Raw genomic sequence first — 27993 nt, 5'->3', positions numbered from 1 at the left:
GATAAACAAAATAACCATAAAAACATCCCAAAACAGCACACTCCCTAGGTGAACACATGGCTCCCTCTTGTGGTCAACACGAACCTCACGGGCACAGCCCCGGGGCTTTCTTCCCAACCTCACCCACTCCCCGCAAATTATTATGCAGCTACATAAATTACCATGAGATTCACGAAACAGTCTGTCCCGCAGCAGCGTTCCATCCAGTGAGGCTTGATTCAGCCTTTCACCTTCAGAGGGAGGTGAGAATTTCACATTCTAGCTTAAAATTTGCCCAGAATAAAGGTCACTTAAACTAAGTGATTATTTGGCATCCTCCAACGACACATGACCTCATCCGCCAACTTAAACGCAATACATATATATATGCCCGTATTGCTTCAAAAATAAGCATTATTAGGCTGGGCGCGGTGGCTCACACCCGTAATCCCAGCACTTTGGGAGGCCAAGGCGGGCGGATCACTTGACGTCAGGAGTTCAAGACCAACCTGGCCAACATGGTGCAACCCCATCTCTACTAAAAATACAAAAAAATTAGCCAGGTGTGGTGGTGCATGCCTGTCATTCCAGCTACTCGGGAGGCTAAGGCAAGAGAATCGCTTGAACCCAGGAGGCAGAGGTTGCAGTGAGCTGAGATTGTGCCACTGCACTCCAGCCTGGGCAACAAGAGTGAAACTCTGTAAAATAAATAAATAAATAAATAAATAAATAAATAAATAAATAAGTTAGTTAATTATAATTAAAAGAGATGGGGGGTCTCCCTATGTTGCTCTGGCTGGTCTGGAACTCCTGGCCTCAAGTGATCCTCCCAAAATGCTGGGACTACAGGCGTGAGCCACCCTCCCCAGCCAGGAGAAGCTGATTTTAATGGAAATTCCAAATGCTTCAACATTTTTAAATTAACGTATTTGCCAAACCTTGCTTTTACACCGTGGAGTAGGAAACGTGAACATTTATTTAACAATGAACCTGCCTGCGACTTAACCTACTCCTCCCACTTTCCCAAAGGCATCACAACACAAAGCTAAAAAGCGCTGTTCTACGGCCGCATTCTCAATTTCCAGATGAATTAAGACACGGAACAAAGCACCTGCATTTAAAATCAACCAAACTCCCCTCTTTTCTCAGCTCACCCTCACATAATAGGTTTTCCTGAACAAGTATGAGTCATAAGTCTTGGAATGTGGGAGTGTGAAAAGAAATAGTGCTTTCTGGCCGGGTGTGGTGGCTGACACCTGTAATCCCAGCACTTTGGGAGGCTGAGGCAGGCAGATTGCTTGAGCCCAGGAGTTGGAGACTAGCCTGGGCAACACAGTGAGACCCTGTTCCTACAAAAAATTTAAAAATTGCCCAGGTGTGGTGGTGTATATCTGTAGTCCCAGCTACTCAGGAGGCTGAGGTAGGAGGATCACTCAAACCCAGAAGGTGGAGTCTGCAGTGAGCTATGATTGCACCGCTGCACTCCAACCTGGGCAATGAAGCAAGACCCCTTCTGAAAAAGAGAAACAGGGCCAGGTGCGGTGACTTGTGCCTGTAATCCCAGCACTTTGGGAGGCCAAGGTGGGTGGATCACCTGAGATCAGGAGTTCAAGACCAGCCTGGCCAACATGGTGACATCCTGTCTCTACTAAAAATACAAAAATTAGCCGGGCACGGTGGCGGGCACCTGCAATCCCAGATACTCAGGAGGCTGAGGCAGGAAAATCGCTTGAACCCAGGATTCAGAGGGTGCAGTTTGCTGGGATCGCGCCACTGCACTCCAGCCTGGGCGACAGGAGCGAGACTCTTTCAAAAAAAAAAACAAAACTGAGCCTACTTAGTAATCTTCAAATTACTGATCGTTTTTTATCTTAGAGCATAATCAGAACTCTTTGTGGGGTTTTTGGGGGTGTTTTTGAGATAGAGTCTCTCCCTGCCACCCAGGCAGGAGTGCAGTGGTGCAAGGACAGTTCACCGCAACCTCAATCTCCCAGGCCCAAGTGATCCTTCCTCAATCTCCTGAGTAGCTGGAACTACAGATGCACACCACCACACCCAGCTAATTTTTTGTATTTTTGTAGAGATGGTCTTGCTATGTTGCCCAGGCTGGCCTAGAACTCCTGAGCTCAAGCAATCCGCCTGCCTCTGCCTCCCAAAGTGCTAGGATTCCAGGTGTGAGCCAGTTATGCACCACCCAGGATCAGAACTCTTAGGAGGCAAACAAGGAAAAAGAAAACAGGTTAAGTCCACTGCATTAAAAAAAAACTAAAAGCAAGCCAGGCACAGTGGCACTAATGCCTGTAATCTCAGCACTTTAGGAGGCTGAGGCAGAAGCATCCTGGGAAACATATCGAGACCCTCATCTCGATATAAAAATAGTATATATATACATCTGGGTGAGGTGGCTCACACCTCTAATCCCAGCACTTTGGGTGGCCATGGCAGGTGGATCACTTGAGGTCAGGAATTCAAGACCAGCCTGGTTAACATGGCGAAACCCCGTCTCTACTAAAAATACAAAAATTAACTGGGTATGGTGGGGCGCCTATAATCCCAGCTACTCAGGAGGCTGAGGCACAAGAATTGCTTGAACCCAAGAGGCGGAGGTTGTGGGAGCCGAGTTAGTGCCACTGCAATCCAGCCTGGGTGAGAGAGTGAGACTCTGTCTAAAATAAAATGAAACAAAACAAAATGCAATAAAAATAAGAAAGCATCACACTCAAGGACTTCTCAGACACACCAGGCCACATGGAACATGCCCTCCCAACTCAACCAAAACACTTTGTTAAAAGTCTTGATACACCTCGATAAAACAAGACCACTGATTGCAGAAAAAAAAAAAATTATCCTACGAAGTTTACCATTCCTAAGCAAGCACCTTTGAAAATCTTTTCCAAATGTTTCTCATACAGACTATAGCTCTCAATGAATGGTTTGTAGGGCTTAAAGGGCAAATGAAAGTAGTCAGATTTTTATTTTTTTTTTGAGACAGTCTTGCTCTGTTGCCCAGGCTAGAGTACAATGGCGTGATCTCAGCTCACTGCAACCTCCACCTCCTGAGTTCAAGCGATTCTCCTTCCTCAGCCTCCCAAGTGGCTGGGATTACAGGCGTGCACCACCACACCTGGCTAATTTTGCATTTTTAGCAGAGACGGGGTTTCACTGGTGTCGAACTCCTGACTTCAGGTGATCCACCCACCTCAGCCTCCCAAAGTGCTGGGATTACAGGCATGCACCACTGCGCCCAGCCATCAGATTTTTTTTTAAATTTATCTGATTAATGAAGCTTTTTAATTTTTTATTATTTTTTATTTTCCTGAGACTTGAGTCTCTGTCACTCAGGCTGGAGTGCAGTGGTATGATCATAGTTCACTGCAGCCTCAAGCTCCTGGGCTCAAGCGATCCTCCTGCCTCAGCCGTCTGTGTAGCTGGGATGATTGGTATGCACCACCATGCCCAGCTAATTTTTTAATTTTTTGTAGAAATGGGGATCTTGCTATGTTGTCCAGGCTGGTCTCCAACTCCTGGACTCAAGCAATCCTCCTGCCTAGGCCTCCCCCAAAGTCCTGGGATTACAGGCATGAGCCACCAAGCCCAGCCATCAAGTTTCAATAAACATAAAATGTTTGGAGAAAAGAGAGAGAACATTCTGGAAACAAAGGAGAGCCAAGTAGGAGCAGCCATTAAACTCATTTAATAAGAATCAAATCTTACTTAGGCTTCTCATGATGAGTTTTTATGTTGAATATATTATCCATTGAACAGGGTGTGTTTCAAAACTTCTACTACTCACTGGCAGTTTCCATCTCTGAGTTTATACATACTGTTCAGGTAAATGTATTAAATTTTTTTTCAGCCAGGCACGGTGGCTCAAGCCTGTAATCCCAGCATTTTGGGAGCCCGAGGCGGGCGGATCATGAGGTCAGGAGATCGAGACCATCCTGGCCAACATGGTGAAACACCGTCCCTACTAAAAATACAAAAATTAGCTGGGAGTGGTGGCAAATGCCTGTAATCCCAGCTACTCGGGAGGCTGAGGCAAGATAATTGCTTGAACCCGAAAGGCGGAGGCTGCAGTGAGCCTAGATCACAGCACGTGTGCACTCAAGCCTGGGCAACAGAGCAAGAAGATTACGTCTGAAAGAAAGAGAGAAAGAGAGAGAGAAAGAGAGGAAGAAAGGAAGAGAGAGAAAAAGAAAGAAGAAAGAAAGAAAGAAAGAAAGAAAGAGAGAGAGAGAGAGAGAAAGAAAGAGAGAAAGAGAGAGAAAGGAGGAAAGGAAGAAAGGGAAAAATGCATGAAAAGTGCAGGATTTTGTTTTGTTTTGTTTTGTTTTTGAGACAGAGTTCTGCTCTTGTTGCCCAGGCTGGAGAGCAATGGCACGATCTCGGCTCACTGCAACCTTTGCCTCCCGGGTTCGAGTGATTCTCTTGCCTCAGCCTCCCAAGTAGCTGGGATTACAGGCACGCACCACCACGCCCCGGCTAATTTTTGTATTTTTATTAGAGACAGGGTTTCACCATGTTGGTCAAGCTTGTCTCGAACTCCCGACCTCAGATGATCCACCCACCTCAGCCTCCCAAAGTGCTGGGACTACAGGCGTGAGCCATAACCCCCGGCATGCACACCATATTTTAACGTCACAATATGAAAGCATGTCAGCCTGGGCGTGGTGGCTCGTGCCTGTAATCTTAGCACTTTGGGGGCTGAGGCAGGAGGATTGCTTGAGGCCAGGAGTCAAGACCAGCCTAAGCAACATAGTGAGACCTTGTCTCTACCAAAAAAAAAAAAAAAAACTGTAAAAACTGTATTAATGGCCAGGTGCGGTGGCTCACGCCTGTAATCCCAGCACTTTGGGAGGCCGAGGCAGGTGGATCACGAGGTCAGGAGATCGAGACCATCCTGGCTAACATGGTGAAACCCCGTCTCTACTAAAAATACAAAAAATTAGCCGGGCGAGGTGGTGGGCACCTGTAGTCCCAGCTACGCAGGAGGCTGAGGCAGGAGAATGGCGTGAACCCCAGGGGGCGGAGCCTGCAGTGAGCCAAGATTGCGCCACTGCACTCCAGCCTGGGTGAAAGAGTGAGACTCCTTCTCAAAAAAAAAAAAAAAAAAAAAAAAAAAAAAAAAAATTATTACTATATCACTGGATGCTTAATAGGGAATTCTGTACTTTTTGCAATTGGTTGAACATTTGTATACTTGCAACCTACAAAACAAAGGAAATAAAACAGTTGGTGGGGCATGGAAAGTTCAATCCCAAAGGAGTAAACTTTGTTTTTTTAAAAAAGGAAGGCCGGGCACGGTGGCTCATGCCTGTAATCCTAGCACTTTGGGAGGCCAAGGTGGGCAGATCACCTGAGGTAGAGAGTTCGAGACCAGCCTGGTCAACATGGAGAAACCCCGTCTCTACTAAAAATACAAAATTAGCCGGGCATGGTGTTGTATGCCTGTAATTCCAGCTATTCGGGAGACTGAGGCAGGAGAATCACTTGAACCCGGGAGGCAGAGGTTGCAGTGAGCCGAGATAGCATCATTGCACTCCAGCCTGGGTAACAAGAGCAAAACTCTATCTCAAAAAAAAAAAAGGCCGGGCGCGGTGGCTCACGCCTGTAATCCCAGCACTTTGGGAGGCTGATGCGGGTGGATCACGAAGTCAGGAGATTGAGACCATCCTGGCTAACACGGTGAAACCCCATCTCTACTAAAAATACAAAAAAAAAAAAAAAAATAGCCGGGCATGGTGGCGGGTGCCTGTAGTCCCAGCTACTCGGGAGGCTGAGGCAGGAGAATGGCGTGAACCCAGGAGGCAGAGCTTGCAGTGAGCGGAGACCGCGCCACTGCACTCCAGCCTGGGCAACAGAGCAAGACTCTGTCTCAAAAAAGAAAAAAAAAAAAAAGGGAAGTAAAAGGAGGGCTTGGCAAGAAAACAGTCTCTATTTTAAAACACTTAAAACTGTCGTCATCTCATTGTGCAATCACAGTGACACCAAAAGGGAATGGCTGTTCAACAGGGTTTTAACTGCTCCACCAAGGCAGCGTCACTTAGATTAGATGGAGATGGTTTGTCTTTTTTTTTTGAGACGGAGTCTCGCTCTGTCGCCCAGGCTGGAGTGCAGTGGCGCGATCTTGGCTCACTGCAAGCTCCGCCTCCCGGGTTCACGCCATTCTCCTGCCTCAGCCTCCCGAGGAGCTGGGACTACAGGCGCCTGCCACCCACCACGCCCGGCTAATTTTTTTGTATTTTTAGTAGAGGCAGGGTTTCACTGTGTTAGCAAGGATGGTCTCGATCTCCTGACCTTGTGATCCGCCCGCCTCGGCCTCTCAAAGTGCTGGGATTATAGGCGTGAGCCACCGCGCCTGGCCGAGATGGTTTGTCTTGTAAGGACTTTTTCTTTGGGACTCTGAGCACCAACCCAAAGGATCACAAGGCAGGACTTCATTGTTTCCTGTAAGCAGAGTGAGAGTTGAGTTCCCATCTAGCCTTATAGTTTTTCAAGCTCTGCTTCTAATCTTGTGCATCAGCAACCTACCTCCACGTTTACGCAGTGGCTCACGCCTGTAATCCTAGCACTTTGGGAAGCCAAGGCGGGCGGATCACCTGAGGTCAGGAGTTCGAGACCAGCCTGACCAAAATGGAGAAACCCAGTCTCTACCAAAAATACAAAATTAGCTAGGCATGGAGGTGCATGCCTGTAATCCCAGTTACTCAGGAGGCTGAGGCAGGAGAATCGCTTGAACCCAGGAGGCGGAGGTTGTGGTGAGCCAAGATCGCACCATTGCACTCCAGCCTGGGCAACAAAAGTGAAAACTCCGTCTCAAAAAAGTATTAGGGGGTCGGATGCAGTGGCTCATGCCTGTAATCCTAGCACTTTGGGAGGCCTAGGCAAGTGGATCACCTGAGGTCAGGAGTTCGAGACCAGCCTGACGAACATGGCAGAACCCTGTCTCTAATAAAAATACAAAAATTAGCCGGGGAGTGGTGGTGGGTGCCTGTAATCCCAGCTACTTGGGAGGCTGAGGCAGGAGAATCACTTGAACCCGGGAGGTGGAGTTTGCAGTGAGCTGAGATCACACCATTCCATTCCAGCCTGGGCAACAAGAGTGAAACTCCGTCTCACCAAAAAAAAAAAAAAAAAAAAAAAAAATAGCTGTCCACAGTGGCATGCAACCGTAGTCCTAGCAACTTAGGGGGCTGAGGTGGGAGGATTGCTAGAGCCCAGGAGTTCAAGTTTATAGTAAGCTGTGATCACACCACTGCACTCCAGCCTGAGTGACAGAGCAAGACCCTGTCTCAAATAATAAAAACCATCAGGACGACGATGGCATTAATAAAAGCACAAGAAGAACCAAGACCACACATATAAAATAAGACTTATTTATTAAGCTAAAGAACAAATTTTATTTTTCATTTTCCCCAAACACTAAAATAGCACATGGCATAGTAATTCAGCACACAACATAAACTGATATATGCAATCAATAATCCCGAAAATGGTTAAGTCTCACTTTGGGAGTCTTTAAAACCTTATGTCCTTAAATGACCTTTATCAAAGTTAACAGACAACAAAAGGAGTCACCTGGAAAAATTTTAGGGTACAGGATACTGCAATTCCTAGAATCTGAGAAACTTTTTATGTGGGAAATAATTCAATTTGCTTCTCTGTAACTGAGCTACTTTTTTCTCAAACTCATTTTTGTTTAAGGTAACACTGCTAGGGTTCCGAGTTTGAGAAGGGATCTTCTAAAGATAAACTTAATATTGCAACTTTCACCACACGGCCTCTGTCTAAATTGCATTTCAAATGGAAGGAAAGGGGTGTGAGAAGTGAAATCGAATTTTGCTGCAGACCAAAATCATTCTACAAAATGTAGAAATGATAACAGCTTACCATGAATTCAGCAAGATTTAACGCCAAGTACAGCGGTGTAGACTTTACAAGTATCCATTTCCATTGGGTGATCAGACAAGCCGAAAGGACACACAGGATTTGGGACAGTAGCCCTTTAGAATGGGTGTTGAAGACAGAACTTCATGGTAAATCCGTATGTTCTAATCTGGTATTTATACAGGCTATGATCGTCTCCTGAAATGTTTCCCAATTCTTTATATGTCTTTTAAAGCACAATTTAACACATGCTAAAAAAGTTCCTTCCGCATCAACCGGCTTTGAATTTAAACTCGATTTAAGTCTGCCGGGTCGTACAAAACTACAGCAGGAACCTAAGGGCTGCACAGCTTGCATCCAGACTTAATGCGAAAGAAATCATTCTAAGACAACTCTTAAAATTAATCTATTGGTATTGTTCTGCTTGTACCTTAACTATGGCATAATGTATTTGCTAATTCAAAAGGCTGCAGAGCCAGTAACCCCAGTGTTATCTGCAGACCATCTGAGGTGCTTTTAAGCATTTTCTTGAATTCTATTGTTTGCTGTGAAAACACGGGCTTTAAACGGTCAAGGAAAATGCATTTTGTCTCATCACTCAGGAGCACTTTGGGATACGCGTGCAGTGTTGCAGACAGGATGGAGTGCAGGCAAGAGGGTTCCAACTCAGAGCCCAGACCCTTGGGAAAAGCACTTGGTGGGTCATCCTGAAAACTTCCCATTTCCAGCAGTTTTTGATGGTGTGGCAGTCGTGACACCCGAGGCTCTCCTTTGGGGCACTGTCCTCTGTGGCCGTCAGTGGCCCTGGGCCTTCCTCTCAGCCAGTCCCGCCGCCCCAGAGCTTCAACACCACTGCAGGACACTCGAGCAAAACACTCTGTTGGAGCAGGGAACAAACCCACAGCTGTGCTCGGAGTCGCTGCTGAGGCTGGATTTCTTCTTAGTGATTCTCTCACATATGGAAGCACTGGGCCACCACTGTGAAGCCAGAGGCCAGCCCCGCTCGGATCCTTTCTCATTTCCAGTGATAATGCCTCACTTTGTGAATTTCCATCAACCACAGGCTTATTCATCCAGGAGGGTGCATCTGCAGGCCAAGGGCCCTCTGGCATTCTTTTCTTAAGGCTGTATGATAGTTTGTCCGAGTCACCTCCTCCGGCCTGCTGCACTTGTGCCAGGCAGGTGCCGAGAGGCCCTCTTCTGTCCCTCATGCTTCGTCTTCTTGGATGCAGTGGGCCTGACGTCACGCCTTCGTCAGTCTGGGAGGGCCTTCAATGGATCTCAATATGAACCTAGGAAAGGGAATCAAAGTTCTAAAATAAAGACACATGGGTCTTAAGAGCATCTACACCCACCAAATATTTCCTAACAAACACTAAGATCTTTCTGACAGTCTCCGGTACAGGGTTTCACCATATTGGTAAGGCTGGTTTTGAACTCCTGACCTCAGGTGATCCACCCACCACAGCGTCCCAAAGTGCTAGGATTACAGGTGTGAGCCATCATGCCCAGCCATATTTCTGGTTTTTGTTTTTTTGAGATAGAGTCTTGCTCTGTCGCCCACGCTGGGCGACAGGTGTGTGCCACCAAGCCTGCTAATTTTTTGTATTTTTAGTAGAGACAAGGTTTCACCAAGTTAGCTGGGATGGTCTCCATCTCCTGACCTCATGATCCACTCGCCTTGGCCTCCCAAAGTACTGGGGTTACAGGTGTGAGCCACCATGCCCGGCCTAGTGGAGAACATTTCGTGGGCTTAGTTCCCCACCCTCAAATTAGCAAATAATAGAGGTTTTTTTTGTTTTTTGTTTTTTTTTGAGATGGCGTTTCGCTCTTGTTGCCTAGGCTGGAGTGCAATGGCACAATCTCGGCTCACTGCAACCACCACCTCTCAGGTTCGAGCGATTCTCCTGCCTTAGCCTTTCGAGTAGCTGGGATTACAGGTGCCTGCCACCACATCTAGCTAATTTGTTTTTTGTATTTTTAGTAGAGATGAGGGTTCACCATGTTGGCCAAGTGAAATTAGCCAGGTGTGATGGCAGGTGTCTGTAATCCCAGCTACTCGGGAGGCTGTGGGAGAATCGCTTGAACCCGAGAGGTGGAAGTAGCTGTGAGCTGAGATCATGCCTCTGCACTCCAGCCTGGGCGACAGAGCTAGACTCCATCTCAGGGAAAAGAAAAAAAAATTGCAAAAAGGCTTTGAAATGAACAAAAAATAAGATGACTGGGCATGCTACCTAGTGCAACCTTCAGATTATGTAATTTTATAGGGACCAGCACCTTCATTGTCTCTGAGCTGCTTTACAACTCTGTCATTTGCCAAAAACCTTAAGAGTAAGGCAAAAAAGTTCCTGTCCAAAGAAAATAGTCTAATTAGTTTAATTAAACTAATTAAATTAGTCTCCTGGAATGGACTGATTACTGCCCTATGGATACTGACCAGCTTTGCATCTATCTGTAAATTCACTTTCGAGTGTTGTCTGAATTTTCCTTTAAACTGGTTATAACATCATATTAGTTCCCTTATTAATTGACAAGTTAAATGTAATTTTGACACGATGTGTTCACTTAAAAAACACCACCACCCTCAGCCAGGCGTGGTGGCTCACGCTTGTAAACTCAGCAGCTATAGTCCCAGATTCTCAGGAGGCTGATGTAGGAGGACTGCTTGAGCCTGGGAGGCAGAGGTCGCAGTGAGCTGAGATCAAGTCACTCTGCCCTCCAACCTGGGCAATGGAGTCAGATCCTGTCTCAAAAAATAAAAATTAAAATTAAAAAGCAGCAACACTGAAAGGATCAGCTACAGCTGAAAGTGGCTGACGGGGATGGAGAAATGGCAGGTAGGAGACTGCTGTTTCTCTCATCTTATGGAACTAGGAGACTCTTGATGCTAAATGGATGTATAACCGCATTAAGATTTGTTATACATTTTGGCCAGGTGCAGTGGCTCATGCCTGTAATTCCAGCACTTTGGGAGGCCAAGGCGAACGAATCATGAGGTCAGGAGTTCGAGACGAGCATGGTCAACATGGTGAAACCCTGTCTCTACTAAAAATAGAAAACTTAGCCAGGCGTGCTGGCGGGTGCCTGTAATCCCAGCTACTAAGGAGGCTGAAGCGAGATAATTGCGTGAACCCGGGAGGCGGAGGTTGGAGTGAGCCGAGATCCCATCACTGCACTCCAGCCTGGCGACAGAGCAAGACTCCATCTCAAATAAAAAATTAAAAAAAAAAAAACACACTGGGAAGAAAATGAAGGATGCAATTATTATTGGAAGCTGAAGGAGAAAGCAGGGAGAGTTTAGAGAAAGAGGCCCTGGGCCATGTCACAGGGAGCCAGTGATGGGGGCCAGCCGAGAAGCTTCAACAAGGACAGGTTGGCTGGATTTGCATTTCAGATGAATTATTCTGGCTGCACTGTGATGGACAGACTGGAAATGGTTCAGAATAGACACACTAGTTAGGAGGCTACTCCATAGAGCAGGAAAAAGAAAGAGGGCTGTGATCATAAGGAGAGACAGACTAAAGTTTCATATTGTTGTTGTTGTGGTTTTTGAGACGAGGTCTCACTCTGCCACTCAGGCTGGAGGACAATGGCGTGATCACAGCTCACTGCAGCCTTGAACTTCTGGGCTCAAGCAATCCTCCTAATTCAGCCTCCTGGGTCACTGGGACTACAGGCAGGCACCACCACACCTGGCAATTTTTTTTTTTTTTTCCAGAGCAGGAACGGAAGTTTATTACAAAGCTCTAGAGTGAGAAAGGAAAGTGCACTTCGAAGAGATCCAAGTGGGTGACTTAGAGAACAAGTTTTTTTTTTTTTTTTTTTTTTTTTTTTTTTTTTGAGACGGAGTCTCGCTCTGTCGCCCAGGTGGAGTGCGGTGGCGCAATCTCGGCTCACTGCAAGCTCCGCCTCCGGGTTCACGCCATTCTCCTGCCTCAGCCTCTCGAGTAGCTGGACTACAGGCGCCCCCCACGCCCGGCTAATTTTTTATTTTAGTAGAGACGGGTTTCACCGTGGTCTCGATCTCCTGACCTCGTGATTCACCCCTCGCCTCCCAAGTGCTGGATTACAAGCGTGAGCCACCGCCCGGCTAGAACAAGTTTTTTTTGTTGATGTTGTTTTTTTTTTGTAGAGACAGGGTCTCCCCATGTTGCCTAGATGGTCTCGAACTCCTGGCCTTTTTTTTTTTTTTTTTTTGACAGAGTCTTGCTCTTTTTTTGCCCAGGCTGGAGTGCAGTGGTGCTATCTCAGCTCACTGCAAGCTCCGCCTCCTGGGGTCATGCCATTCCCCTGCCTCAGCCTCCCGAGTAGCTGGGACTACAGGCGCCCACCACCACACCCAGCTAATTTTTTGTATTTTTAGTAGAGACAGGTTTTCACCATGTTAGCCAGGATGGTCTCGATCTCCTGACCTCATGATCTGCCCGCCTCAGCCTCCCAAAGTGCTGCGATTATAAGCATGAGCCACCGCGCCCGGCCGAACTCCTGGCCTCTTAAGTGATCCTCCTGCATCAGCCTCCCAAGTAGCTGGGATTACAGGTGTGTACCACCATGCCCGGCTAAAGTATTTTTTTAAAGTTGTTGACTGGCTGGGTGCAGTGGCTCACGCCTGTAATCCCAGCACTTTGGGAGGCCTAGATGGGTGGATCACCTGAGGTCAGGAGTTCAAGACCAGCCTGAACAACATGGTAAAACCCCATCTCTACTAAAAATACAAAAATTAGCTGGGCATGGTGGCACATGCCTGTAGTCCCTGCTACTCAGGAGGGTGAGAAAGGAGAACAGCTTGAGCCCCAGAGGCTCTATCTCAAAAAAAAAAAAAAAAAAAAAAAAAAAAGAGATGGAGTCTTGCTCTGTCACCCAGACTGGAGTGCAGTGGCAGGATCACAGCTTACTGCAAACTCCGCCTCCCAGGTTCAACAATTCTCCTGCCTCAGCCTCCCACATAGCTGGGACTACATGTGCACACTGCCACACCTGGCTAATTTTTTGTATTTTGGTAGAGACGGGGTTCCACGAGTTGCCCAGGCTGGTCTCAAACTCCTGAGCTCAGGCAATCCACCTGCCTTGGCCTCCCAAAGTGCTAGGATTACAGGCGTGAGCCACCACACCACTCCAGCCTGGACAGTTACTTAGTTATTTTGAAACAGAGTTTCACTCTTGTTGCCCAGGCTGGAGTACAATGGCACAATCGCGACTCACTGCAACCTCCACCTCCTGGGTTCAAGTGATTCTCCTGCCTCAGCCTCCCAAGTAGCTGGGATTACAGGCATGTGCCACCACGCCTGGCTAATTTTGTATTTTTAGTAGAGACAAGTTTCTTCATGTTTGTCAGGCTGGTCTCAAACTCCCGACCTCAGGTGATCCGCCCACCTTGGCCTCCCAAAGTGGTGGGATTACAGGCATGAGCCACCACGCCCGGCCAGTGGTTTTTTTTGAGACAGTCTCACTCTGTCACCCAGGCCGGACCGTGGTGGTGCAATCTCAGCTCACTACAACCTCCACCTCCTGGGTTCAAGCCATTCTCCTGCATCAGCCTCCCAAGTTGCTGGGATTACAGGAACCCACCACCATGCCCAGCTAATTTTTTTTTTTTTTTTTTTTTGAAATGGAGTCTTGCTCGTTGCCCAGGCTGGAGTGCAATGGCACAATCTCGGCTCACTGCAACCTCCGCCTCCTGGGTTCAAGCGATTCTCCTGCCTCAACCTCCTGAGTAGCTGGGATTCTAAGCGCCCGCCACCACGTCGGGCTAATTTTAGTTTTTGTATTTTTAGTAGAGATGGGGTTTTGCCATGTTGGCCAGGCTGGTCTTGACATCCTGACCTCAGGTGATCTGGCCACCTCAGCCTCCCAAAGTGTTGGGACTACAGGCATGAGCCTCCACGCCCAGCCTAGCCGTTGTTAATATGGGAGAAAATATTAGAACGTCTTGGTCTATCATTCTTCTTTCTTCTCCCTTTTAACATTTTCTATGTTTTATAATATGTATCATATTCTGAGTGAGCAAAATATATACTTTATGAATACTTATATATATCTTGTAGGACATGTTCAAAAGTTTTTACTGATAGAATTGTGACCATTATTCTATACACTTCACTAAAACATATTTGAACCAGGCCAGGTGCAGTGGCTCAGCCCTGTCATCCCAACACTTTGGGAGGCACGGACAGACGGATGGCTTGAGCCCAGGGGTGTGAGACCAGCCTGGGCAAGACAGAAAGACCCTGTCTCTACAAAAAAATTTTAAAGAGTGGCCGGGAGCAGTGGCTCACACCTGTAATCCCAGCACTTTGGGAGGCCAAGACGGGTGGATCACTTGAGGACAGGAGTTCGAGATCAGCCTGGCCAACACTGTGAAACCCCGTCTCTACTAAAAATACAAAAATTAACGGGGCATGGTGGTGTGCGCCTGTGGTCCCAGCTACTCGGGAGGCTGAGGCAGGAAAATCGTTTGAACCTGGGAGGCAGAGGTTACAGTGAGCCAAGATAGCACCACTGCACTCCAGCCTGGGCAACAGAGTGAGATTCTGTCTCAAAAAAAAAAAAAAAAAAATTAAAAGATTAGCTGGGGGTGGTGGTGCACATCTGTAGTCCCAGTCACTTCAGAGACTGAGGTGGGAGAGGACTGCTTGAGCCTGGAAGCTCAAGGCTGCAGTAAGCTGTGGTCACACCACTATACTCCAGCCTGCACAATTAGAGCAAGACTGTGACTCGAAAAAGAAAAGAAAAAACTGTATCTATATGAATCACATAAAAGAATACAGGCCAGGCACGGTGGCTCACGCCTGTAATCTCAACACTTTGGGAGGCCACGGTGGGCAGATCTCGAGGTCAGGAGTTCGAGACCAGCCTGACCAACACAGGGAAACCCCATCTCTACTAAAAATACAAAAATTAGCTGGGTATGGTTGCATGTGCCTATAATCCCAGCTATTAGTCAGGAGGCTGAGACACGAGAATCACCTGAGCCCAGGAGGCAGAGGCTGCCATGAGCCAAGATGGCACCACTGTACTCCAGCCTGAGAGACAGAGCAAGACTTTGTCTCAAAAAAAAAAAAAAAAAAAGCTGGCGTGCAATGGCACAGTCACGGCTCACTGCAGCCTCGACTTCCCCAAGCTTGGGTCATCACCTCACCTTAGCCTCCCAAGTAGCTGGAACCACAGGTGTGTGCCACCACACCCAGCTAATTTTTTGTATTTTTTGTAGAGACAATGTTTTGCCATGTCCCAGGCTGGTCTTGAACTCCTGGGCTCAAGTGATCCACCCACCTCAGCTTCCTAAAGTGCTGGAATTACAGGCATGAGCCACCATGCCCGGCCATATTCTTTCAAACCTTACATTTATTTTGCTGATGAAAATGTGCTAAGAATGAACATTATCCTTAAATGGAAGCATTCCTTTTTCTTTTTCTTTTTTTTTAATGGAAGCATTCCTAAATATATTTCAATACAGATTGAAATAGGTATTTTAATTCCTTTTTTTTTTTTTTTTTTTGAGACAAGAGTCTCTCTCTGTCCCACCCAGGCTGGAGTGCAGTGGTGCAATCTCGGCTCACTGCAGCCTCTGCTTCCCGCACTCAAGCAACTCTCCTGTTTCAGCCTCCCAAGTAGCTGAGACTACAGGTGTATGCCACCATGGCCCTGCTGGTTTTAGCTGTGTCTTCTTCCCTTTGGGACTAGCCTTACCAGCCCATTAATTTTGTATTTTGAGTAGATATGGGGTTTTACTATGATGGCCAGGCTGGTCTCTAACTCCTGACCTCAGGTGATCTACCCGCCTCAGCCTCCCAAAGTGCTGGGATTACAGGCGTGAGCCTGCCCAGTATTTTAATTATCAAGAAAAACAGGTCATATAATATGGGACAGCGCTCAGAAAAATTAAGTTTCTAACCATTTTTAGTAAGTCCTTGTACAAGGATTTAGCATTGTTCAGAAAGGTGAAACATTTCTAGAATTGTGTTAAAGTACTTTAAATACGGTACCATTATTTTTTTTCATTTTCCTTAGCAAACTAATGCAGTATAAGGTACCATTAATAATCACTTATTTTATAACTCAGAAACATAAAAAAATTCATTTAATAAGGTAATCATGTATTCAATCATGATATAATTGTTCCCTGAAGTTCTAGTACTGTAGTATTCAGTAATAAACTATTTAATTCCCTCATCAAAAAGATTTCGATAGGTTTATTTATTTATTTTGAGACAGAGTCTTGCTCTGTCACCTAGGCTGGAGTGCAATGGTGCAATCTTGGCTCACTGCAACCTCCGCCTCCCAGGTTCAAGCAATTCTCCTGCCTCACCCTCCCAAGTAGCTAGGACTACAGGCGCCCGCCACCACGCCCAGCTAATTTTTGTATTTTTAGTAGAGACATGGTTTCAACATGTTGGCCAGGCTGCTCTCAAACTCCTGACCTCAGGTGATCCACCCGCCTTGGCCTCCCAAAGCGCTGCGATTACAGGCGTGAGCCACCATGCCCAGCCACAAAAAGACTTCAATAGGTTATCAAAAACATTTTGGCTCAGAGCCCTCAACTAACCTCCTCTGATATTAGACTCTTACACATATTACCTGTATTCTGAGGGCCACAAACAACTTCTAAATAATTTCTAGGCATATTTAAGTCATTTATGAGTTTTTTCATAGTTTATTCTCAGTATGCTAGAGATATATTGTACCAGATAAAGTATGCCTAAGTGTATACAAAATCAGCTCTTTTTGGCCTCCTCATGCCATGTCAATTCTACAAAATTTAAAAAACAGTGTAAATGTTGGTACTACAAAGGTAGCTACCAAAGCTCAGACCACTAGAATGGGGAAGGAGTCTTCAAGAAAGCATGGTTCAGGAAAAATAAAGTGTAGCCCTGGGTTCCAGAGGGTAAATCCTGCAGCCTATACCTCCCTCTGCCTCCCACCAAAGATGACAAAGGCTGAACACAAAGCCAGGGAGGTCACGGGCGCGGTGCTGGGGAAACGAGGCTGTCCAGGTATACCCGATCCTCACCACAACAGGAGCGGTCACCCTCCTCGCAGATCCCCGCCCAGCTGACCTGCCGGACAACAATGGCCTGACCCATTTAGCTGTTGCCCTCATGGGTGCCTGTACCCTCGCCTTCCCCAACCCGAGCTATTCCTGGCCTCCAGGGCATGACGGTGCTGTTGCTTTGTAAACTAAAAATATCTTGGCCCCAATGTTTCTGAAAGAGGGCTGGCAAGGCTAGTCCCAAAGGGGAGAAGACACAGCTAAAACCAGCAGGGCCACGGTGGGCCTTGAGGGACTCCTGCATGCAAGGAGAGCTCACACACGCTCCCAGATGGGCTGGCTCCACACCCCTCAGGTGTGAATGCTGGCACACCTTAACTCACTATGCTCATGGCCCAAATGCTCAGACTGGAGGTAGCGGAAACAGACCCCCGGATTTCCACACAGCCTAGAGGAGAAACAGGAATGACCACATCGCTTCTAAATTAAGCTGAATCATGATCACAAGGAACACACTAACATCACTGAGTTCCTGCTACTCACCACTTGGCACGTCTAAATCACACCTGACAGCCAGGTGCGGTGGCTCACACCTGTAATCCCAGTACTTTGGGAGGCCGAGGTGGGGAGATCACTTGAGCCTAGGAGCTGGGGACCAGCCTGGGCAACACAGCAAGACCCCCATCTCTACAAAAAAAATTAAAAAATTAGCTGGGTGTGGTACACGCACCTGTGGTCCCAGCTACTCAGGAGGCTGAGGTGGGAAGATCGTTTGAGCCTAGGAGTTTGAGACCAGTCTAGGCAACATAGCAAGACCCCATTTCCACAAAAAATAAATCACACCTGCCCCTATAAAACCAGCTGTGTACCCCTTTTTTTTTTTCCCAGACACAGTCTTGCTCTGTCACCCAGGCTGGAGTGCAGTGGCGCGATCTCGGCTTACTGCAAGCTCCACCTCCCAGGTTCACACCATTCCACTGCCTCAGCCTCCCGAGTAGCTGGGACTACAGGTGCCCGCCACCACGCCTGGCTAATTTTTTGTATTTTTAGGAGAGACAGGGATTCACCGTGGTCTCGATCTCCTGACCTCGTGATCCACCCACCTCGGCCTCCCAAAGTGCTGGGATTACAGGCGAGAGCCACTGCGCCCAGCCATACCCCTCTCTTAACCACTGCCCTGTCTCCCCCTTCCAGTCCCCTGGATGCTCACAGGTGCGATCACAAGGAGAGGAGAGTGTGCAGAGGCCAGGTGCCAGCTCGGGGTCAGGCAACTGACTTTCCGCAGGGAGAATGAGTCTCTGTCGCCCAGGCTGGAGTGCAGTTGCACGATCTCAGCTCACTGCAACCTCCGCCTCCTAGGTTCAAGCAATTCTCCTGCCTCAGCCTCCTGAGTAGCTGGGATTACAGGCATGCACCACCACACCCGGCTAATTTTTGCATTTTTAGTAGACATGGGGTTTCTCCATGTTGACCAGGCTGGTCTCAAACTCCTGACCTCAGGTGATCCGCCCACCTCAGCCTCCCAAAGTGCTGGGATTACAGGCATGAGCCACTGTGCCCAGCCCCTCCCAGGATTCTGTGAAGATTCGATGTATGAGAAGCAGCCAGAATCTTCTCTGACTAGCATCCCAAGGGCATCCCAGCTGCTGTTGATCAGAATCTACAGCAGCTGCTATCATCATGACCAAAAGTGTTTCAGGGAAGGACAAAACGCTGCTGAGAGGGTCGGTGCGGTGGAGGACGGAGAAGCGACCACTGCATGTGTGTACAGACACAGCCCCAACATGGGTAAGTACACTTCAGTGGAAGGGCAGAGGCCGTGCCGCACCTGGGGTCAGCTGAAGTGCAGAGGCCGTGCTGCACTTGGAGTCGGCCGAAGGGCAAATACAGACCACTCACAGCTCCCCCAACATTGCCAGGGAGGGAATTCAGGGTAACAGACTCAAAGGATAGCAGGTGGACAATGACTTAAAAAATTATTGGCAGGGCGTGGTGGCTCACACCTGTAATCCCAGCACTTTGGGAGGCTGAGATGGGAGGATCACCTGAGGTCAGGAGTTCGAGACCAGCCTGGCCAACATGGTAAAACCCCGTCTCTACTAAAAATGCAAAAATTAGCCAGGCGTGGTGGCGGGCGCCTATAGTCCCAGCTACTCGGGAGGCTGAGGCAGGAGAATCACATGAACTGGGAGGCGGAGCTTGCAGTGAGCCGAGATTGTGCCACTGTACTCTAGCCTGGGTGACAGAGCAAGACTCCGTCTCAAAAAAAAACAAAAAAAAAAATTATGAGCGCTGTCATCCTGGCTAACACGGTGATATCCCATATCTACTAAAAAAAAAAAAATTCAAAAAATTAGCCAGGTGTGGTGGTAGGAGCCTGTAGTCCCAGCTACTCAGGAGGCTGAGGCAGGGGAATGGCATGAATCCCGGAGGTGGAGCTTGCAGTGAGCTGAGATTGCGCCACTGCACTCCAGCCTGGGCCACAGAGCAAGACTGTCAAAAAAAAAAAAAAAAAAAAAAAAATATGAGTGCTGGCCAGGCGCAGTGGCTCACCCCTGTAATCCCAGCACTTTGGGAGGCCAAGGTGGGTAGATCACCTGAGGTCAGGCGTTCAAGACCAGCCTGGCCAACATGGTGAAACCCTGTCTCTACTAAAAATACAAACATTACCCAGGCTTGATGGTGGGCACCTGTAATCCCAGCTGCTCAGGAGGCTGAGGCAGGAGAATCACTTGAACCCGGGAAGTGGAGGCTGCAGTGAGCCGAGATCACACCATTGCACTCCTGCCTGGGCGACAAGAACAAGACTCCATCTCGGCCGGGCGCGGTGGCTCACGCCTGTAATCCCAGCACTTTGGGAGGCCGAGGCAGGCGGATCACTAGGTCAGGAGATCGAGACCATCCTGGCTAACACGGTGAAACTCCGTCTCTACTAAAAATACAAAAAGTTAGCCGGGTGAGGTGGCGGGCGCCTGTAGTCCCAGCTACTAGGGAGGCTGAGGCAGGAGAATGGCGTGAACCTGGGAGGCGAGCATGCAGTGAGCCGAGATCACGCCACTGCACTCCAACCTGGGTGACAGCGAGACTCCGTCTCAAAAAAAAAAAAAAAAAAAAGAACAAGACTCCATCTCAAAAAAAAAAAAAAAAAAAATCACAAGTGCTGGAAACCTTTGATTCGAGATTCTAAAGATTTTCTGCCACACATTCAATGAGCAATCACTCATTAAGCCCCTACCCTAAGCCAGGTGCCAGGTGCTGTTCTAGGTGCTGGTATTAGGTTGGTATACCAAGTCGACAGTCTCTTCTTAAAGCTTCCTTTATTTTCTTTCCTTTCTTTTTCTTTCTTTGTTTCTTACTTTCTCTTTCTCTCTCTCTCTTTCTGTCTTACAGAAACAGTGTCTTGGCCGGGCGCGGTGGCTCACGCCTGTAATCCCAGCACTTTGGGACGCCAAGACAGATGGATCTCTTGAGCCCAGGAGCTCAAGACCAGCCCAGAAAACATGGCGAAACCCCATCTCTACTAAAAATACAAAAATTAGCTGGGCATGGTGGTGGGCACCTGTAATCCCAGCTACTGGGGAGGCTGAGGCAGGAGAATAGCTTGAACCTGGGAGTCAGAGGTTGCAGTGAGCTGAGATTGCGCCACTGCACTCCAGCCTGGGTGACAGAGTGAGACTCTGTCTCAAAAAAAAAAAAGAGTGATCTTTTTTAAGAGGAGTTACATATGATCCAGCAATTCTGCTCTAAGTTTACATCCAAGAGAAATAAAAACCGATGTCCACACAAAGCTTACATGCAAATGTTCGTAGTAACATTATTCACAATAGCCAAAAAGTGAAAGCAACCCAAAAGTCCAACATAAAAAGACATAAAAGACAAAAACAAAAGACTAAGGAGGGCCGGGTATGATGGCTCACACTTGTAATCTCAGCACTTTGGGAGGCTGAGGCAGGAGGATTAGTTGAGGCTAGGAGTTTGAGACCAGCCTGGGCAACATAGTGAGACCCCTGTCTGGACAAAAAATGAAAAAAATCAACCAAGAATGGTGTCACATGCCTGTAGCCCCAGCTACTCAGAAGGCTGAAGTGGAAGGATTGCTTGAGTCCAGGAGTTGGAGGCTGTAGTGAGCTATGATCGCACCACTGCACTCCAGCCTGGATGACAAGAGGAAGACGCTTTCTCATATAAAAAAAAAAAAAAAAAAAAAAAGAGAGAGAGAAAGAGAAAAGAAAAAAAAAAAAATCGCCCAGGTGCGGTGGCTCACACATGTAATCCCAGCACTTTGGGAGGCCGAGGCAGGTGGATTACCTGAGGTCAGGAGTTCAAGACCAGCCTGGCCAACATGGTGAAGCCCCGTCTCTACTAAAAATACAAAAATTAGCTGGACGTGGTACCAGGCACCTGTAATCCCAGCTACTCAGGAGGCGGAGACAGGAGAATCGCTTGAACCTGGGAAGCGGAGGTTGCAGTGATCCAAAATCACGCCACTGCACTCCAGCCTGAGCAACAAGAGCGAAACTCCGTCTCAAAAAAAAAAAATAATTTTATATATATATATATATGATCTAGGACTAAGAAACACTTGGTTCTTCCCACAGGCCATATAACTGAAAAGTTGTAGGCATGACTTGTTAAATTATAGCAGATTCAAAGTACCATTTTTAATCTTGCTTTTACTAAATTTAGTATTTGGTATTGATTCTGTTTAACTGCCTTATATTTCGGATTCTGTATAAATAAGAAGGATGCTAATAACTCCAGGAGATTAAGGCTTGCTTGCAAATAGCATTTTAAAATCATAACCATTCTCAATATACAATTGTCTGCATCATTTTCTCATTTAATCATCTTTCATCCTAAAGAGGTATTAACCTCCTTAAAATGCCTCACTGCCCTACAAACTAGAGATCTAGGGGGGAGGGGCTCCCTAAATAAATTTGGAAAATGGAGTTCTTTATGCCTTATTACTCGTGAAACAGATTCTAACATTCCTGCAATGAAGAGGATGGGTGTGGCTTTTTCTTTTTGGTCTCACTCTGTCACCCATGCTGGAGAACAGTGGTGGGATCGTAGCTCACTGTAGCCTTGAACTCCCAGGCACAGGCGATCCTCCCACCTCAGCCTCCTAAGTAGCTGGGACTACAGGAATGCACCACTACATCCAGCTAATTTTTGTAGTGATGGCATCTCACTATGTTGCCCAGGCTTCTCAAGCTCCTGGCCTCAAGCAAGGGTAAAGCATGTTCTGAAGAAAAAAAAAAAAGAAGGCGTGGGGCTGTCCCCCTTATTCCTTCAGATTCTATTTCCTGTTGCACTTCCCTTTACCAGAAACACACAAAAATTAAAACTTCAAATCAGGTAAGTTAGTGGTTTTTCACAAATGAACAAAAACTCTAAAACCTGCAGGGGAGTTTAAAGTGGCAGAGGTAAATATCACCGCCAAGAAGACAGACACCCCACTCCCCACCCCCAGGATGTGACATGGCTGCTTGCTGCACTTGGTCAAGCCCAAGCCTACAATCTTCACACTTGTTTCTTTTTTTAGAGACAGGGTCTTGCTCTGTTGCCCAGCCTGGAGTACAGTGGCACAATTATAGCTCACTGCCTCCTCCGCCTTCTGGCCTCAAGTGATCCACCTCAGCCTCCCAAGTAGCTGGGACTATAGGCATACACCACCACGCCCAGTTAATTTTTGTATTTTTTGTAGAGACGGAGTTTCGCCATGTTGCCCAGGCTGGTCTCAAACTCCTCAGTTCAAGTGATCCTCCCACCTTGGACTCCCAAAGTGCTAGGATTACAGGGATGAGTCACTGCACCTGGCCCACACAATTCTTTTTTTGAATTTTATTATTATTATTATTATTTTGGAGACGGAGTCTCACTGTGTTGCCCAGGCTGGAGTGCAGTGGCACGAACTTGGCTCACTGTAACCTCCACCTCCCAGGGTTCAAGTAATTCTCCTGCCTCAGCCTCCCAAGTAGTTGGGATTACTGGCGCACGCCACCATGCTCGGCTAATTTTTGTATTTTAGTAGAGACGGGGTTTCACCATGTTGGCCACGCGGGTCTCAAACTCCTGACCTCAGGTGATCTGCCTGCCTCAGCCTCTCAAAGTGCTGGGATTTACAGGCGTAAATCCCACCGCACCCGGCCAGAGTTTAGCTTTCTTTTAGAAATGACATGATCAGATTTATGGGAGGGTATGTGTTTTTTTTGTTGTTGTTTAATTTTAGAGACAGAGTCTCACTCTGTTGCCCAGGCTGGTATGCAGTGGCATGATCACGGCTCACTGCATCTTCGGCCTCCTTGGCTCAAGCGATCCTCCCACCTCTGCCTCCCGAGTAGCTGGGATTACAGGCACGCACCACGACACTCGGCTAATTTATTTTTTGTACAGACTGGGGTCTTGCTGTGTTGCCCAGGCTGGTCTGGAACTCCTGGGCTCAAGTGATCCTCCCACCTCAGTCTCCCAAAGTGCTGGGATTATAGGCATGAGCCACCATACCCAGCCCTCGATCTGAATTCTGTTTTTTAGAAGTTGCCTCTGATTGCTTGGTGGAGATAGCAGATACTATAGTCCAGGCAAGTGGATACAGTAGGGTAGACTAGAGAGGTGGTTATAAATAGAGAAGCGGATATATGAAAAAGGTAACTTTTTCAATGGTTAAAAGCATACAATTTTCACCATAACAGCATCATGTAGTAGGTTTTCTCTTACAGTCGTTCTTGTGATTTTTACAGATGACTGCAAATTATGTTACTCTAGACAATAGGTTTCAAAAAGGGGAGTACAGGGGCCAAATACAGCCCGCAGACACTTTTTGTTTTGCCCTCTAAGTTTTTTTTTTTAAATCTGTTTTTTTGGTAGTGGTGATTATTATTAATTTTTTTTGAGACAGAGTCTCGCTATGTTTCCCAGGCTGGAATGCAGTAGCGCGATCTTGGCTCACTGCAACCTCCATCTCCCGGGTTCAAGTGATTCTCCTGCCTTAGCCTCCCATGTAGCTGGGATTACAGGCGTGCACCATCACGCCCGCCTAATTTTTGTATTTTTAGTAGAGATGTGGTTTTGCCATATTGTCCAGGCTGGTCTTGAACTCCTGACCTCAAGTGATCCGCCTGCTTCAGCCTCCCAATATACTGGGATTACAGGCATGAGCCACCATGCCCAGCCAAAGTTTCTTTTTTAAAAATCTGGATTGGAAATCTAAAAATCTTGACTTCTGATTTCTCTTGGTGCTGACTAGATCCGGCAAACACTGGGCCCCTATTTCCAAAGGTAGTAACTGGGGAGGACGCAGGCCTTCTGGTTTACCAGTCCCCTGACCTGACACAGGAGCACCCTTCACTCAATTCAAGCCACCTGGTGGAGGTTTTGACCCCTCTAGTCAGGTATAATTTCAGGATGCTACAAGCCCTTGATCCCATGAAAGTACCTCAATTTGGACCTCAAAATAAAGAGGCCAGTTAATTTCAACTCATGTATTTACTTATTTGAGACAGAATCTCACTGTCGCCCAGGCTGCAGTGCAGTGGCACAATCTCGGCTCACTGCAACCTCTGCCTCCCAGGCTCAAGCGATCCTCCCACCTCAGCCCCCCAAGCAGCCGGAACTACAGGCGCACGCCACCACTGCCCGGCTACCAAACCCAGCTAATTTTTTGTATTTTAGTGGAGACAGGGTTTCACCGTGTAGCCCAGGGTGGTCTCAAACTCCTGAGCTTAAGCGACCCACACGCCTTGACCTCCCAAAGCGTTGGGATTACTTACAGGAGTGAGCCACTGCGCCCGGCCACCTTAACTCAATTTTGATCAACAGCCAGTGTTAGGTTTCATGTTAACTACCATCACCTGTGTCAGGCACCAGACACCTGAAGACCCGCTACTGGGACAATCATACTTTGATATGGCCAAACCGACGTTAGAAAGGGAAGGCACTTGCAGTGTCTCACAACTGGGTGGTTCTACTGCTCAGACTGGTTCATTCTGCACGCCAGGGAGAAACCCAAGGACCGTCCAACTGTAAACTCCCCAAAGGAGAGTCCCTCCTTCATCACAGAGGTATGCAAACAGAATGCAAGAGGGGCTCAGGACTTGGCCACCTTTCCTTGAGGAAGAATTCTCGAGTTGACAACCTTTCCTTCCACTAGAAAAAGTCATCTGCGGCCGGGCTCACTGGGTTCTGCCTGTAATCCTAGTGCTTTGGGAGGGCAAGGCAGGAGGTCACTTGAGGCCAGAAGTTCGAGACCAGCCTTGGCAACATAGCGAGACCCTGTCTCTACCAAAAAGGAAAAGAAAAAAAGAAAAACGCAACAGAAATTCAAGGGATGTAGAAATATCAGTCTCTTGGCTGAGCGCGCTGGCTCACGCCTGTAATCCCAGCGCTTTGGGAGGTCGAGGCGGGCAGATCACTTGAGGTCAGGAGTTTGAGACCAGCCTGGCCAACATGGTGAAAACCCAACTGTACTTAAAAATACAAAAATCAGCCCGGCGTGGTGGCGGGCCCTGTATGTAGTCCCAGCTACTCAGAAGGCTGAGTCAGGAGAATCGCTTGAACTCGGGAGGCAGAGGTTGCAGTGAGCCGAGATGGCGCCACCGCACTCCAGCCTGGGCAAGAGTAAGAGTCTGTCTCAGGAAAAAAACAAACAACAAAAAAAGGAAATGCCCATTTTTTATAGCATAGGCGGTCTCCAGGGTGCTGGGGTGTGAGCATACTCTAAGATCAGCTGAATGGTTCCAGGCCTCTGAAACGTTTTGTACTTCCACCTCTTCCACTTTATTTTCCCTGGTCTTCACCCTCACACCTCAGTTCTACCTCTGGCCAAAATAAGGTACATTTATCAAAACACTGTTAACTTCCAATCAATTTTTAGCTTCAAGGATAACATAAAACGTCTTTGCAGGCCAGATGTGGTGGTTCATGCCTATAATCCCAGTACTGGGAGGCTAAGATGGGAGGATCTCTTGAGGCCAGGAGTTCGAGACCAGCCTGGGCAACACAACGAGACCCCTTTATTATTATTATTATTATTTTTTTTTTTTTTTTTGAGACGGAGTTTCCCTCTTGCTGCCCAGGCACAATGGAGCGATCTCGGCTCACCGCAGCGTCCGCCTCCCAGGTTCCAGCGATTCTTCCGCTTCAGCATCCCGAGTAGCTGGGATTACAGGCATGCGCCACCACGCCCGGCTAATTTTGTATTTTTAGTAGAGACAGGGTTTCTCCATGTTGGTCAGGCTGGTCTCGAACTCCTGAACTCAGGTGATCCGCCCGCCTCAGCCTCCCGAAGTGCTAGGATTACAGGCGTGAGCCACCGCGCCCCGCCGAGACCCCTGTCTTTACAATTAAAAAAAGGGGGGAAGGATTGCAAAGTTTGGGAACTAGGAAATTCACCCAACATTTAGTAAAGGTCCTCTTCAACACCTTTCCAGCCCATGCAATCTCGGACCCCACCTCCCGAGCTGCGGGACCTTCCCCAAGGCAAGTCCCTTAACCTGACCCCCAATGCCGCGTTTGCAGAACGGGGATAAGGACCACCTCAGTGGGTCTCCCCAAAGTAGGGTCGCACGGAAAAGGCACGGTGCTTGACATACACTCAGCTTCTAGGCAGTGGCAGCTGCCGTGGCGTCTGCATCCCGCGGGCGAGGCGGGCGCTCGGGGAGGGCCAGGTACCGGGCAGGCACTGCTCACCCACCTGCAGGCGGACGTTGAGCATCATGGAAGCCACGATGTAGAGGTAGGGGAAGTTGATACGCAGCCGCCAGGCCAGGTCGAAGAAGATGAGCAGCGTGCGAGTCAGCCCCTTGCAGAAGACCCCATAGGAGCGGGCGGCGGCCGAGCGCGAGAGCCGGACAGCCAGGCCCGACAGAGCCGCCGCCATATAGAGACCGGCGCTCCCACAGCCCGCCCGCCCTCTCCGCGCCGCGTCGCCCCGGCCGCTGACCCTAGCCTGGCGCGCTCAGGGAGCGAAGGAGGCGGCGGCTAGACCGGCGGGCGGGCGGGCCGCAGCAGAGCGAAGACCGCACGTCACGCTCGAAGAAGCGCCTCCGCGAGCCGCCGCCTGTCCCAGCCTGGCCGCGCAGCCTGACGTCACAAAGCCAGCCACGCGCCTGCGCGGCCCACAAGCCCCGCCCCTGGACACGCCCTTGCCACCTTTTTGCAGGTAAGACGCGCATGCGCGGGAGAGGGGGGCGTGGGGGTCGAGGCTGATGCGCTGTCTCCGTCCGCCCCCTACTGGTGAGTCTGAAAATGAAGACAAAGGGAGGCGAAGGACGGTAGCGATGGTTGCAGACAAAGTGAATGTATTTAACGCCGCTGTTAGCCTGTAATCCCAGCACTTTGGGAGGCCGAGGCGGGCGGATCATGAGGTCAGGAGATCGAGACCATCCTGGCTAACGCGGCGAAACCCCGTCTCTACTAAACATACAAAATATTAGCCGGGCGTGGTGGTGGGCGCCCATAGTCCCAGCTACTCGGGAGGGTGAGGCGGGAGAATGGCGTGAACTCAGGAGGCGGAGCTTGCAGTGAGCCAAGATCGAGCCACTGCACTCCAGCCTGGGCGACACAGCAAGACTCCGTCTCAAAAAAAAAAAAAAACTTGTTGCAGTACTAAATCTTTTTTTCTTTTTATCTAAGATGGAGTTTCGCTCTTGTTGCCAAGCTGGAGTGCAATGGCGTGACTTCGGCTCACTGCAACCTCCGCCTACCGAGTTCAAGTGATTCCCCAGGCTCAGCCTCCCGAGTAGCTGGGATTACAGGCGCGTGCCACGACGCCCGGCTAATTTTTGTATTTTTAGTAGAGACGGGATTTCACCATGTTGGCTAGTCTGGTCTCGAACTCCTGACCTCAAGTGATCTGTCCGCCTTGGCCTCCCAAAGTGCTGGGATTATAGGCGTGAGCCACCGTGCCCGGCCTACAGTGCTACATCTTATGTTATGTAGCTTTTAACAGAATTAAAAATGCTGCTGAGGAGCTTTTTTTTTTTTTAGACTCAGTTTTGCTTTTTTTTTTTTTTTTTGAGATGGAGTCTCCCTCTGTCGCCCAGGCTAGAGTGCAGTGGCGCGATCGTGGCTCACTGCCAGCTCCACCTACCAGGTTCACACCATTCTTCCACCTCAGCCTCCCGAGTAGCTGGGACTAC

The 27993-nt window shown here is 48.3% G+C and overlaps 2 protein-coding genes across 2 annotated transcripts; both read right to left on the bottom strand.

Moving 5' to 3' along the window:
* Positions 1–7339: 7339 nt before the first annotated feature.
* Positions 7340–26948, bottom strand: FAM220A (family with sequence similarity 220 member A). The gene is made up of 2 exons (XM_004090893.3): positions 26547–26948; positions 7340–9158 (listed from the first exon to the last, which is right to left on the bottom strand). Exon 2 carries the CDS (start codon positions 9075–9077, stop codon positions 8298–8300), a length of 780 nt encoding a protein of 259 aa, XP_004090941.3. The 5' UTR covers positions 9078–9158; positions 26547–26948; the 3' UTR covers positions 7340–8297.
* LOC115830429 (small integral membrane protein 10-like protein 2A) lies at positions 8545–26948 on the bottom strand. The gene is made up of 2 exons (XM_030796480.1): positions 26547–26948; positions 8545–9158 (listed from the first exon to the last, which is right to left on the bottom strand). The coding sequence occupies exons 1-2, from the start codon at positions 26730–26732 to the stop codon at positions 9138–9140; spliced, it is 207 nt and encodes a 68-aa protein (XP_030652340.1). The 5' UTR covers positions 26733–26948; the 3' UTR covers positions 8545–9137.
* Positions 26949–27993: the final 1045 nt, after the last annotated feature.

The sequence above is a fragment of the Nomascus leucogenys genome, chromosome 17, assembly GCF_006542625.1.
Source record: "Nomascus leucogenys isolate Asia chromosome 17, Asia_NLE_v1, whole genome shotgun sequence".
Lineage (NCBI taxonomy): Eukaryota > Metazoa > Chordata > Mammalia > Primates > Hylobatidae > Nomascus > Nomascus leucogenys.
Note: the sequence above shows the minus strand (reverse complement) of the source record. Positions and strands in the feature narration are given on the sequence as shown.